The 15305-nt window shown below is 36.8% G+C and overlaps 1 protein-coding gene across 1 annotated transcript in view; it reads right to left on the reverse strand.

Annotated features, from left to right (window-relative positions):
- COL4A3 (collagen type IV alpha 3 chain) overlaps nt 1-15305 on the reverse strand; it is a 57788-nt gene that overhangs the window by 22902 nt on the left and 19581 nt on the right. Inside the window, exons 10-28 of the mRNA XM_042878565.1 lie at nt 14528-14590; nt 13627-13662; nt 13465-13506; nt 12973-13050; nt 12359-12421; nt 12056-12112; nt 11802-11846; nt 10335-10388; nt 9930-9971; nt 9051-9135; nt 8372-8407; nt 7885-8049; nt 6714-6806; nt 5579-5674; nt 5153-5223; nt 3915-4103; nt 2926-3094; nt 1718-1810; nt 532-636 (exon numbers count right to left, since the gene is read on the reverse strand). Coding sequence (XP_042734499.1) covers nt 532-636; nt 1718-1810; nt 2926-3094; nt 3915-4103; nt 5153-5223; nt 5579-5674; nt 6714-6806; nt 7885-8049; nt 8372-8407; nt 9051-9135; nt 9930-9971; nt 10335-10388; nt 11802-11846; nt 12056-12112; nt 12359-12421; nt 12973-13050; nt 13465-13506; nt 13627-13662; nt 14528-14590 — 1582 coding nt within the window. The remainder of the gene's footprint in view (nt 1-531; nt 637-1717; nt 1811-2925; nt 3095-3914; nt 4104-5152; nt 5224-5578; nt 5675-6713; nt 6807-7884; nt 8050-8371; nt 8408-9050; nt 9136-9929; nt 9972-10334; nt 10389-11801; nt 11847-12055; nt 12113-12358; nt 12422-12972; nt 13051-13464; nt 13507-13626; nt 13663-14527; nt 14591-15305) is intronic.

The raw sequence follows: 15305 nt of genomic DNA on the forward strand, positions 1-15305 counted from the left end.
TGGGCATGACTGTGCACGAGGAGGGGCCAAATTCACAGCATTCAAAATGCTTTCTATTTCCTCCAGAATAGACCAGATACAACACTGCACTGAATCAACACTGATTAAAGTACTGCTGCTTTTTCAGCTCTGTTGTATGCATGCAGGTAAGCAGAATCCATCTGAAGTAAGTGAGGAGTGAGGCACTCAGAACTATTTATTAGGCCAATATTCTGGGAAGCATCAATTCTTTGAATCATCTTTTAAAATATCTTCCTACTGACAACTTCAGTACATCTCTGAAATACTTCAATTTTGCAGTCTGAACACAGTGTTGCAATTATTGCGACTTGAAGGCAGGAAATTACAAGAGTGCTAAAGATCACCTAATGTTCATTCATTTTTTTAAAAATCTATTTCAATTCAGATTTACCTTTTTTTTTTTTTTACCATTTACCTTTTTTTTTTGTTTGTTTGTTTCTTTTTGTGGTTTTTTTTGTTTGTTTGTTTGTTTGTTTGTTGTTGTTTTTAAGATCAAAAAATATGTTTTACCTTTTGGGCCCGGATTTCCAGGAAACCCAAGCCCTGGAAAGCCTGTGTCACCTGTTGGCCCTGGATGCCCCACATCACCTGGCTGACCACTTGTTCCAATCCTACCTGTTCAAAGAAAATACATAAACTGTGATGCATCTTACCACAGAACTTTATCATATAATAACTTGGTGTTTTCTAGTTTATCATTATTAATTAGAACATCACTGTATATCATACTGTTGGATCTTTGACGCTATTTATCCTCCACATCACTTACAATAATAATTGTGATCTTTGTGTTCACAACATCAAAGCAGACATGAGTCTATGAGCTAAGTCTTTATGCAATACTCCCAATTTCAATTTTTTTGAACAACTATGTACAGATACAAATCTTCCACTTGCTGAGGTTGTTCAAGCAACACATCGTAGGGCTTAGGCTCAGAGCAGAACCAACTATATGAACAGAAGCTACCGTAAAACTGACAATAGATTTTTCTGTGCTCTTCAGGGCAGTTTTAAGGACTACTGTTCCATAACATCAAATCAAAGAGGCCTTACAGTTAGCTTCAGTCTCACTGCAATATTTAGAAGACCAGCTGTCAGAAAAGCACCCCTCTAAACCCAAGCCCCGAACCCACACATAAAGGAAACTCACTCACAGTATATTAGAACAATGGTTAATAAAGAAAAAAAGAGCCTAGAAACTTAGTAATATAATTATAAATAATTATTTAAGCAAGCTTACCACTACTGTATAAGTTGTGGGTTTTTTTTTTTACTGTCACTACTGAGGGCTTAAGAATGCTTTAAATTTTAATTCTTCTCTTTTGAGGACTGCAGGAGTTGCAGTGTATTTTAGATTAGACTTTCCAAAATTATGCCAGAGGTGCCTTTTAGGATATATGAGCTGCAACATATACACCTGAAGTTTCTGTTTCTTGGAAAGCAGAATATAGCATTGCTTAGACCCTCCACTGTACTGCACACTGTGGTCATGGCCCCACGTGCCTTTTCTGTTCATTTTTATGTCTACTTTCCCTAGTTTTCTTAAAAGAGAAGGATATAGCTTATTCCTTAGTCTCTGTACCACAGAAATTCTTACAGTTCTCTCAAAATAACCCAACAGTTTTATCCAGCTAGAGATGGTAGAGAAATTCCAATCAGATCATCTGTGATTTTGACATTATCTAAACATACTCACCAGGCACTCCTGGGGGTCCGGGTAAGCCATCTGGTCCTTGAGGTCCTGGCAACGCAGGCAATGGAGCTATCCTTCTGGTCTCTCCTTTCAGACCTTCAGGAAATACATTATCAAAGTCTCATAGTTTGGAAATATTAGGCATTTAAAAAAATAACAAGGAATCTACTCTGTTAAAAATGCAGTCTTCTTCTGCAGTTCCCATACTTCTGAAGCTCTGACAGATTTTGAATAACCTTGAAATCCTGACTTAATACAGGGGTATAATTTTATTGACACTAAGCCCACCTCATGACTTCCTCTCAGCCCTCCTGCTGTCTAGTGGAAAACCAGAAAAAAGAGCACAAAATGATTTCAAGTAGGAAATAAAAGTTATTGTCAACACAACGACTGCCCTCAGGTCAGATGAAAAGAAACAAACCAAAAAAACCTCACATCCAGCAATGTCTCCAACAGAGATTTATGTAGACTTCTTGATATGTGGAACAATATGACAAACCCAGAAAGAGTGACAAAGGCTCAGACAGATGTAATCTGATAATTGCATCTCTTTGGATAACAAATTCCCATCTTAAATGAGTCAACAATTCAGGTATACAGCATCCAATGTATCAATGCAGTTACAAGCACTAAGCTTCAGAATCCCAAGGATCTAAAATTCAAAAATTCTCTTTAAGAAGTGACTTAACCCTACCTTGAGTACATCTCTCCTGTCCAACTTCAAGTTCTTCCAGATTATACTTGCCTTTAAATAAACACACTGATGATTCTGGTACTGATTCAATCCTTCCTATTTTCCTTGACAACTTAGCTCACACTGATAACTATAAAGGTAAGGGATCTTTTTTTATTATTAAGATAGTCTGGAACAGCACTGGAACCTGCTGCTGAAAAATGTGCAGTCTTTTTCCTTGGAAGTTTTCAAGGCTTGACTGGATAACCCTTTGAGGAACTTGTTCTAATCTCATAGCTTACCCTTCTCTGAGCAGGATTTTGGACCAATGGACCTGATAGAGTCCCTTCCAACCTCAGCTGTCTTATGACTCTAAGATTTTTGCTACTGTTATTTGTGGGACTGAATCTGGAATAACACACATCTCATCCTAAGAAAAACTTCCTATGTTTCATAATTTGTATCTTTGTCTTCAGTCTCTCTCTGCAATTGAAATCTTTAACATGGGTAAAGAACAATAAAATAGTAAGTTACAAACCAGCTTCTCCAGGCAATCCATGTGGACCAGGCAGTCCTTTAGAGCCTTTGACACCTCTTATTCCTTGTGGTCCATATCCTGGCAGTCCAGGAAGCCCCATCTCTCCAGGAAAACCAGGGTTACCAGGCAATCCAGGTTGTCCTCTATCTCCTTTTGAACCAGCCAATCCCTATTAATGGTTACACATGTCTGTATTCCACAAATCACTTGCTTTTCATGCTAACTTTCAAAACAAAATGGCTGGTTCTCTGTGACTGTGATATCATATTATTTCAGCAGCAGAGCCTCTCTGTTAAATGGAGAGGAATTTATGACTGAATTAATTGTGATCAAGAAAGTATGAATTTTAGTATCAGTGTTACAAGCATAGGGCATTCATTCATCCTTTTTATTAAAAGTGAAATAGTACAAACCAGCTCAATTTTCAATCACTGTGGCAGTACACTGAACGATTACTTTTTATTTTTCAAATAAAATTTTTGGGGAAAAACAACATTTCAACATTGATTCTCCTTGAATACAATGAGGTGAAGTTTAGAGAAAGTGATATTTGAATTGCTTTTACAATTTCTCAGCCAACACAGCACAATGATAATTGCTAGTTTCTTTCTGCTGCACAAAGAGCTCTGCCCCAGCAATTCTAGTCTTAAAGTAATTCTCCCAGCTTTTGTGGTTTTTCTCAGCCCTGACTATAGATTAACTCCTTAAGACCAAAAAAGAATCATTTGGACTTTTTATTTTAAGCACTGTGAGATAGAAAATCCACACAAGCCTCATTTATCTCTGGTAGTACACAAGGATATTTACTGTCATTCTTTTCTTTTCACTTGGGATTGGTTGCTATAGATGAGCATAGCACCTCTAAGTCAAGGAGAAGCTATTGAGCTGAAATACCACAATAGGTAAAACAGATCATTACATAAAATAAAATAATTGACTAAGCTTTTCATGAATTCTGTATTCACTACAGATAGATAATGAGTACTCACCTCTTCACCTTTAGAACCTTTGTAACCTTTAGAGCCAGGTCTTCCCAGAAATCCACTTGATCCCTTTCTCCCTTTGTCTCCCCTGGGTCCTGGATCTCCTTGCTCCCCTTTTGGTCCCTCTGGATACACATACCCTGGCTCACCTTTTGAGCCCTTACGTCCTTGATCTCCTTTAAAACCTGGAGGTCCCTGGAAAAAAGCAACCAGAAAATTTCAGTGCTAGACATGTCAAGTGTTTTTTTGTTTGTTTGCTTGTTTGTTTTTCAGTAGTATTTTGATTGAATACCTGAGAATGATTCTCCTTATTCTCATCTCTATTTACTGAAAGTGCACACTTCAATCAGTGGCACGAATAAGAGTACAAGAAAATATCTTAAAATCTGAGATTTCTTCTCCTTGTGTGACTCTCTCGCTAGGAACACTGTAACTGCCATGGTTAGCTATCTGTAGCTAATTTCAGTGCTCTTTTCCTGACCTCTCAGGGCATAAAGAAAAGTTGAAAGCACACTCAGATCTAGTGACCTTCTGCTCATGAGATCTAGGGAGCTGGAAAAAAAACATTAGCAGGCTCTTTCAATTATACACCTGTATGTCACTACAGTATATATTTGTGCATGACAGTTTTGTCTTGGACAGTGTCTACTGTTCTTTCCCAAGAATAATAATTACTACAGGCACAAGTTAGAACAACCACCTGCTATCTCTGTGGCAGGTGCCTGCCAACCCTCTTCAGCAAGGTTCCCAAGAAGGAACATTCTTTGTACCAGTAAATGGAGCATTATGATTTTCTCAGTACAGCTGGGGCTTTGGCAAGTCTGGACTTGCCAAGATATGCTGGACACAAGAGAAGTGAGAGATCTGAAAAAAGGCACAGCGGACAAAATATACAGTAGACATATACAGAAAAAACTGTAACATGCTTAACAGCCACTGCCATGATGAACAGAATCTTGGCCTCCTCTTCACCTAACTAGTCAACTTTAGTGTCCTCAGCTTCTCCTCACAGGACCTGTCTTCCAGCTCTTTAACCAGCTTTGTTGCCCTCCTCTGGCCAGTTTCAAGCATCTTAATATCCTTTTGCTATTAAAGAGCCCAGAATTACACACAACATTCAAGGCAAGGCCACAACAGAAAATGGTTGAAATCACTTAGTGTAACACAGCATGTAACACCAGCTGTGACATTTACATGAAATTATTGTGGGATCTGAAAAATAATCTGAAAAATGCAAATCTTACTTGAGCTCCTGGAAACCCTGGTGCACCTGGAGAACCTGGAGCTCCTTTGGGACCTGGTGCTCCTTCTCTACCTGCAAAAGAAACAGTGTATTTTGCAAAGGAAAAAGAAACCAAGGAAATGGATTTTGACAAGCTCTGATAATCACACTCAGCACTGAATGTTACTGCCATTCACTGCCATTCACACTGACTGCATGAGTACAGGCTTCAAACAGCACCTAAGTTCAGTGCTCAGGCATAAATGCTTTTAGGGCACAGGCTCACATCAGCAAATGGAGCTACATTATGCACACTTATTGCAACATCAGGGCTATTTCAGGGACCCAGAATATTGCATGCTGCAGACATGCTCATACCAGTCCCGATTCTCATCCTAAAAGTATTGGCATTTTCTATTATCCCATGAGGAACACTGAGATCATTTACCAGGGATGCCATCCTGGCCACGTGGCCCAGGAGAACCAGGCAGACCAGGTGTTCCCGGAATATAGCTGCAATCAGTACACATGCAAGCTTCATCACCTAGAAGGAATATAATAAATTAGTTGTTTAACAGCAAGTAACTCCTAAGCTTAACAAATGTGTTATATAATTTGTTGCAGAGGGTATCCAATATATCCTGGTCAAAGAGCAGTAGCAGGAAATGTGACCTTAACTTCAATGGAAAGTCACTTTCAAGCACTACAAGATTACCTGTTGCCATACAATGAATCAGAACTGACAACATTTAAATGACAACACAGGAACATCTACTTTTTTTTAAATCTCTTGATTCTTTTCAATTCTAATTACAGTAAGCTGTTTGGTTACTTTCTACTGATAGCCAATATTTTTCAAAAGAAGAAAGTAACACAGGTTTCGAGCTAATATGGCTTCATGGGACCACTTTAATGACTGGCAAGAGGCATACAAATTCAGCAGCTCTGTGGTGATAATTGCAGAAGGAACCTTCTCTCAAAGACCAATTGCTGGTGTTGGACATAGCAACAGGGGAACACAAAACCTTACCAATTGTCCCAGAGAAGGTCTACACCCTGACTGCAGTGCTATACAACTGATGTGTGTTGCTGGCATGTGCACTGCTCTGAGCTGCTCTCTTCTGTAAGGGGAGGACAACATCTTGCTATCTCTAAAACTGTATCTAAAAGCCCCGAACTTGAATAGCTTTTGAGGTCAATTAATTCAAGACTTTCAGAAGGTTTGTAAGTGATAGCTTTCTAAAAGGAAGCAGAAATGGAAAAGGAATTTTTCAGCTACGCATCTTAGTTTTCACATGAAAAGGCCAGTAACTGCCATTACACTCTGCTCCTGATTTCATTCAGAGGAAACACTCTCATGGAGGAAAAAAAAAATTCTACTTGAAATCAAGATATACAAAACCCTGTAGTGAGGCTGAATGCCATTTTTTTTTTCAACTCTAATTTCTGCTGCATTATAAGAGCTCTCAAATATGGAAAGGCTTAGTCCACAACAGTAAGATTTCCAGGTGTCTCTGATATCTTGTTACCCCAGTGAACACTATGTCAACTCTGAAACACAGCCAGCAAACACAATCACTGACCTTTCATGCCCATGTCTCCTGGAGGTCCTGGAGGTCCTGCACACCCTGGCTGTCCAGGGAGTCCTGGTAGGCCTGTTCTAAAAGTTACTCCACCTGTTAATGAAACAAGCATGGCACCAATACATCAGACAGTTATTCATTTGCTAAAGCAGAAAAAAAAGTCCAGAGATGAGCTGGTGTCAGTATTTATTTAAGAGAGAACTACCTGGACAAGTGCAAAACACCTTTAACTTCAAGTACATGAGGATAAGTACGGTAAAGCTAAAGTAAATCTCATCAGACCGCTGCTGGATCCATCTGTCCAGCCAGGGAGGTGCCTTTAGAAAGCACAATCCCTTTTGGGGGGCATATTTACATTTTATTTGAATCAACAGAAACATAGCTCTTACTTTTCCAGAACTGGAAAGAAAACTTTTATTTTAATTGTAGATTATTAATGCTGTTCAAGTATATTTGTCATAATTATTCTGGTGTATTTACTATCACTCTGGAAAAAACAGAAGATACATTGATCAGTACATCTGCAGGATAGATATCTTTAAGAGAGAAAAGGAAAACATTACATCAGAAAAGAACTTGTGTAAGCCATACCATATATAAAAGGAAACACATTGTTGGTTCTTAAAGATGTTCTCCTGGTTAATACACGTTCTGAAAGTGTTATAAACTGCATCTACTCAATTGGTTCATCTATTGCTTTGCTACTATTTTGTTTTCATGCTGCCAGAACTTCAAATCAGCTCTAATGCCCTGTAAGACCTATGTAGGTATCTGTGTGATCTCTCTAACTTTTAGAACAGCCCTTTGCAAAGGTAGTTTTACAGAAATCCTGCAGTTTTTGGAAAAGTTAATCTTAAGAACAGATTTCTCTCATTAGTCCTCCCTGTGATTCTATAGTAGATTTTTAGTCACAGTTATACAGAACAGTAAGACATTTTTATACTAGGAAATCACAATTTCTTCTTCCCAGAATTTCATTAACAACGAAGCACAGATCTTTGCTTTGCATGCTTTTTAATGAATACTCTAAGAAGAAATTTCAAAAGAAAAATTACGTTGTATAACTCAATATACACTTCATTCTTAAGTATTTATATAATCTAATCAATTAGTTATTGAGATGACTCTAGATTTGCTGTTGTACATTGTGTATACAATAACAAAATGTCACCTGGTTCTCCCGGAGGACCTGGCAACCCAACAGAACCAATTCTGCCAGTAATCCCAGGCAGTCCTGGAGGGCCTATAATACACGAGCCCACCTGTCCTTTTTCTCCCTTTGTTCCTTTCAGCCCAGGAAATCCTGGGGGACCTCTCAGACCAGGTCTTGACACACCTAATTAAAGAGGAATAAATATCAAGGTAAACAAGAAATGGAACTTCGAAGCAAAGTAAAGTTTGCAGGTTGACAGAGACAAGCATATTGTCTCAGAGTCCGTATCATGAATCTTTTTTTATGCTGTGATTTATTAAATAATTACAATGACAGGGTAAATATATTTTTAAATGTTTTTTAAATTCTCTTTCAATACTTGTCCCATCAAAACTTTTGGGTGACATATTTTTGCTACATACAGTTATGTTCAAAGTCTTCCAAACTTAAGATTTTCACAAAGCTGACAGGGCATAATAGCGAGGTACTGAATTATTACACATACCTGGTCTACCAGCATCTCCAGGAGGACCCTGTGGCCCTGCAAAATAATTTAAAGTTTAGAACTTTAATTGAAAAACTGTATGATCTACAAGGCACTAATCAGTAACACTGATTACCATCTTTGGACTTCTGCATTCTATTCTCATTATATCTTTTAAGAGTTTGGTTTTGCCTGTGTAGCAAATATACCACTTATGCAACTGTTGCACACTGCCAATTCTCACTAAAATCTGGTTCAAATAATTCAATACATTTTAATTTTGCAGCATAGTCAAAATAAATGAAAGAAAAAAATTATTATTTTAGGGTGATAGGCAATTAAAAATAGCAAATACAATCTGTGAAAGCCAAAGAAGAGTAGTAGAACCTTCACAGAAGACTTACAGCCCTGATGGTTTGTCTATGGCATACATAAACAATACTCTGTTGGAATTATCCACTGAGGTCATTATACAGAATACGAGTGAGTTTAGGTGCTGAACTCAGTTATCCATACAATGAAGTACGTCAACTTCACTACTTTTAAAAGGAATTTCAGCTCTGCAATTTCACAGGAATCATTTGGAAATATTCTTGGAAAGGCAGAAGCAAGTTGCTGGGTACTCAAAAATCTAGCCTGCAGAAAGCCCTTTGAGTAAACTGCTCTTTCCAAAAGATTCTAGTCTGAATAGGCTACTAACCAGGCATGCCACGTTGCCCTTTGGGTCCTGGAGGTCCAGGAGGTCCTGCATCTCCTTTTTCACCAACTACGTCATAATACTCTGTCTTAATAAAAAGATTGCAAGAAAAGTAAAAATAATAAGAGTGAAAAGCACAGTGCATCACACTGACCATTTAGTTAGAACAATGTTATGATTTCATTCATCATATTGACGTTCTGACACCATGAGACCTTTCTAATCACATACTAATTACTCACAAGCAGACAGAAATTGAAGTACAATTGTATTCTTAGTTCTTGATTTCAGAGTTTCTTTAAGTGAACAGCAGAATCAAAAAGTTATTAGCTATAGTTCTGCTTTTTCGTAACTATAATTTTTTTGCTCTTTTCTGAATTATTTTGCATGGGTATTACTACCCAAAAATAAGATTACAGTAAGAGTTTTGCCTTGCTACAAACACATTACATTGAAAGGCAGATGGACTACTAATACACCGATTTTAAAACAAACAACAACAAACTGCTTAAAACTAAAATTCATTTTTTTTTTAATTAATTTTTTGAGAAGCAGTGGGCATTTTTACAGCTTCGCCATCATCACAAATTATTCAGCTTATTTGAAGTTACTTCTTTTTGAAGGTTACCATTAAATGCACATGGGGCCTTTAAGAAGGCCAATGGAGTGGAAATAACTGAAGTCTACCGAGATGCCATTTTTGCATCCAATCCTACATGAAGGGAGATGCCACCTTTGTGAAACACCCAACAATAACAGTACCTCCCAGAATGACATATTCCAGTAAGAGCATCATGAGGCATCTGAAATTGCCATATGAAATCTGTTGGGTTTATTCTAGTGGGTTAGACAAATGTTATGATGAAGGTAATTTACACTTACTTGACCACAAGCTCCAGGTGGACCAGTGTTTCCTTTTACACCCTTCATTAAAGGACAGAAATTGTTTATTTATTGAAAAACAATACTTGACATGACATTTGATATCCTTTGTTTACTTTGTACTTGTGTACTTTGTTTATAACATCAAAAGACTTCTATTCCCAAACTGCTTCTGTTCCCAACACAACTGTTCAGTCACGTTCTCCAAAAACTACAGAAACATAGCAGCAGGCAAGGATGGGCACACTAGTTCATGCACATCGTTTATTAAAGTTGGCCCATTCTCTATTCTACATATTATTGTCATATTTCAAGTAAAGTAAATAATAATGAAGACAACATGCTAACACTGAAACATACCTTATCCTCCTCCTCAAAAATAACAACAAAAGCATTAGCCAATACCTTAGCTCCTTGTCTACCAGCCAGTCCTGGTTTGCCCTGTTCACCATTTTCTCCCTGCAGGTGATAGAGACAATTTTATGATAAATTATCTCTTAACACTGTCATCAGTAAGATTTAAATTTGAATTTTTTCTTTTTTCATGGTAATGGCAATGTGAATGAGACTTGCTCAGGGGGAGAAATCTAAGTGAAAGACTCAGGTTAGGCTAAAGTTCCTTGCCTGCAAGCAATACTACAGGTCTGACATGCAAACCCACATTTATAATGGCATATTCTACCAATCCTAAGGTGAAACCCCTCCAAACAGCACAAATGTATGAGGTTCTAATTTGTCCTCCCTCCACAAACTGATGTTTCTGAAAGAGGATAAACTAAACACAATGTGATATTCCCACTTATAGCAACTTCATCTTCCAGATCTTCTCCAATGTCTGTGATAATGCTGATCTCTACCACTAAGAGATGTCAGCAAGACCAGGACGGAAAATAATACAGACTGCAGCTAAGGCTTTCTGCAAGCATAGATATGTAAGGAAAAGGATTTTGCCAGAGCAGATGCAGCTCAATGCACTTCTTGTTTGTAATGCAGAAATAGGAAGGGAACAATGACCTGTCTTTGTGATGACAGAAGGTATTATTCGTGTTAATTGAATGACAAGACAGACAAGAAGTCTTGCAATCTGTCATTCCAAGTTTTCATTCAGACTGGAATGTTTAGACTGAGTGCCAAGGTTGTTTTGACACAATGAGGATAATATTGTAGTAGGAGAATGACATACGAGAAATCAGGTTTTGTAAGCTCACTGTGGCACTAATTCAATGTTATTAAAGTGAAATAAATATAAAATTGAATAACTGTTGAATCAGTATACAAATGAGATCATTTTGGGTATAAAATAACATAGTTTAAGAACTATATTTTGGCACTTCCTCCAATGTAACAATTTTAACATCTATCAGTCATCTCATTTCAGGCCAAGATGGCTGTGACCTTGACTATAACTTTTCTTTGTAAAAGAATGTCACTGATTCTATTATTTAATAGATTAATTAATTATTAAAAATTATTAATTAAAATTTGTCATTTTGTTTCTTGACTTTGGCTAAGGTAAGGTTTAACTCTCTTGCAAAATTTGCAATTTGATTAACTAGAATGAAATTCAGTTGAGTTAATTTTTTGGAATTTAATGTTTATATTTGACCTGGCTCAGACTCATTTGATAGTTAGCTGCAAGCAACAAGTCTTTTTATTTTACAAAGATGCAACAAGATCTATGCAGTGTCCTTCTCCTCCTGCACAAATCTATAGGTATGTGGCATGTTCTAAGGCCAGTTTAATGACAGGAAATGTTTAACAATGCATGCAAATCAGCATTCTCAAACATATTTTGCAAAGCTGTGACAAGATGTGACCATGCTGAACAGATGACTGTTACTTAAAAAACACTTTTAAGGTTTCCTTCATTACCGGTAATCCAGGTAGACCCGGAGCACCTTCTTTACCAGGTTTACCCTACGAAGAAAAAATAAAATAAAATAAAATAGAAAAATAAGAAAATTTTAAAAGATCTCTAGTCTGGTTTACTGGATGAAAGAGTTTTTGCATCTTAGAAAATCTGATTTGAAAACTGGAAAGCAGAAGAGTAACAGCTTTTCCCTGACAAGCAATAGAACAAAACTGATTTTCAAGGAAGATTAACATATCGTGCCTTTCTCACATACCTGTGCTCCAGGTTCTCCTTGGTCACCCTTTTCACTCTGAGAATCACCAGTTGGCCCCTGTAACAAAAACATCCTCAAATACATGTTTTTAAGTCACAGTTTCTAAATTAAATACATATTTATCTTTTTTTAAAATTTTATTTATCTTTAAATAGTGTAAAGATGAAGTGCAAGTAAAATAACATTAATAGGTATTCATTAAAGGTCAGAATAAATAGCATAATACTGGACTCTAAAGAATCGCCTTAATTAGGCGGTGCTGTCCGAATGTCTGAATTTATGGGATTTACTGTAGTCTCTTACTGTAAATCCCATTGGCCCTGGAAGTCCTCTTGATCCTTTTTCTCCTTTCTCTCCTCTCAAGTCCTATTATAGAGAAAAAGTAATAAATTCAAAATTTAATATGCTCACCGAGATGTTTCTGGGCTTATCTAAACATTCTAGTGTAGCAAATAGGAAAGCCTCAAATTACTGACAAGATCACTTAAGCATAGATAGCTCTACTTAAATATCTAAATGAAAAAGCAACTTACTATCAGCACCCCTGCCTACAGCTAGAGGCACAAAGAAGGTTAAGAAAGGCTTCTACAGGTACACCAAATGGAAAAGAAAGGTCCAGGAGGACCTTTAGGTTTGTGACTACCTGAGGAGCCTGAACATCTTTATGTCTCTGGATCTTGATGAGGTGTATCCCAGAGTCCTGAGGGAACTGGCTGATATAGTCAGCAGCCTACTCTCAAGGATATTTGAAAAACTGAATGGACTCATTTTAAGAAAAGCTTAGTACCTAACCATACCTACAAAGTGAGAATGGGTGAAAAGAAATGTTACAGGACAGTGAGGGTAATGATGCTCTTGCACAAAGTACAAAACAGTAAAATGGTTTATTTGAACATGGTCTTTGACTATTTTACTACCGTCATGTTGTCTGGTCCACTTAATGTAACAATAACAGTTCCTGGTGGTCCAGGCGGTCCAGTTAATCCAGTGTCTCCCTTAAAAAAAAAAAAAAAAGGAAAAATGAAACAATTACAAATTTTTGTTTATCTGTTTGTTTCAAATTACGACTGCTATACATTTGGCATTGTGATTTTTTTTCTGTCTTTACAAATACTTGTTAACACCATCAACATTTCTGTTTGCTTGCTTTTTATCTCCCAATATATAGAAAATAGTAACTGCTATCTCCTCATCTCCTCTTAGGTTTCTATTATTCTATCATAAGCTTTTTTCTTCAACTTTTACAAGAAAAGAGTTTGTCCTTATATACTGCCATGTTTCCATCTTCCAGTAAAAGACTTCCACACATACACTGAGAATTTTATTCACAGTATCTACTTTTCCAAACATTTCACCATAGTATATCAGAAACAAAACTTAAAAACATTTTAAGCATTGCATGCAAATACCTTTCTTCCTTTGGTTCCTATTACTTTCATTCCCATAAGACCCTATAAAAACAAACAGTTTGGAGCTTTTTACAAAATTTATTTTATTAACACCCATAGAATATGCAAATAGATGTTACATATATTAGAAAGTTTTCATTTTCATTACCAATCTGAGACTACCTTAGGTCCAGGAGGTCCTGGTCTCCCTGGTATTCCCTACAAAAAAAAAAAAAAAAAAAAAAAAAGGAAAAGAAAAAAATAACCACTGTGTAAAAAAAATTATGATATTCACACCTATGTAGGAACCCTGAAGTGCCCAGCTTTCACCTGAGTTACATTACTTTTTTTCATTTCTTTTTTCACTTCTTTTTTCACCATTACCGTTGCCATTTGTTTAGAGGTGAAGATACAGTAGAGATTACATGGTCTGACTGCAAACACATACCTCTGTTATAGTTATTTACATTAGAGTTTAATGTTAATTTATGGGTAATTGTTTTAAAATAAAAATTTATGGCTACTCAGAATCATAGAATCATAGAATCACAAGATTGGAAACAACCTATAAGATCATCTAGTCCAACCATCTTCTCATTACCACTGCTACCACAAACTAAACCACATCTTGCAGCTCCTCATCCAGGCATCTCTTGAACACTGCCAGGGACGGTGACTCCACCAGCTCCCTTGGCAGGCCATTCCAGTGTTTGACCACTCTCTGTGAGAAGAAGTTTTTCCTCACATCCAACCTAAACGTCCTCTGGTACGACTTGTGGCCATTTCCCCAGGTCTTGTTTGTTGCCTGGGAGAAGAGGCCAAATGCCCCCTCACCACAACCTCCCTTCAGGAAGTTGTAAAGCACAACGAGGTCTAAGGACAAGGATATGTCTGAAAACACAGAAATTATCATGCATTAAAATAAACAGGAAAAAAAAAAAGAATCAGATGTATGCAGAAAGGTATGGATTTCACAAATTCAAGTCTCTCTAAACCTCAAACAAATCTGAGAGTCAAATAAGTCCATAGATGACTTTAAAAATCAAAGGTTAAAGTAACATGTGATATTTAAGATCATACTCACGGAAGTTCCTGGAAGGCCCTGTGGTCCAGTTTCCCCAGGATATCCTTGAACACCCTGAGCACCCTGCACATTAAAACAAACAAACAAAAAACAACAAACCAAACATAACATGAATAAATGTCCTGGCAAGATGGTGAGAAAATTGTAATGCTAAGTTCATCAAACTGAATAACAGGAGCAGCACTGTCTCTTGATTTCCTTTTTATGTCTCAAAAGAATGCAGAAATAAAACTGTGTTTTGAAATACAGAATAGATATCTCTTCTAAAACTAAACTACGTTAGGGTATAAGTCCTGCTTAATGCAACAGTGGACATTCTAATTATCCGTGTAGTCCTACTGTTAGACAAAGTAAGCCTGCAAGCTTTGGAATATTCTATCCAATAAATCCTATATTTTAAAGCTTCATTTCTGAAGAAATGGGAAATTTAGAATAAATCTATGTTCTTCATTTATACTAACAGTCAAAAATAAACATCTGCTCTGCTTTCTTCTATTAATCTTGATGTTTTGTGGAAAAAATATAGATCACGTTTTTTGTTAACAATTCTGGAGAAGCTGAACCAATTTTACTTCATGGGGAACTTTTTACCATTTCTAAAGTAATTATTCTTGTCTGCAACCTGACTTTCTCATTCCTATTTAACTAATAGATAAGGAAGACTGCTGGTTCTGAAGACAAAATAATTACCATTATTCTTGTGTACTTTGTGTTGAAAAGTCAGAAAAAAAACTTCTGATAAACTATATTTGTCAGATTATATGAAGTTAAAAATTTT

Source organism: Lagopus leucura, unplaced genomic scaffold, assembly GCF_019238085.1.
Source record: "Lagopus leucura isolate 7727_CA_CO unplaced genomic scaffold, USGS_WTPT01 Super-Scaffold_100021, whole genome shotgun sequence".
Lineage (NCBI taxonomy): Eukaryota > Metazoa > Chordata > Aves > Galliformes > Phasianidae > Lagopus > Lagopus leucura.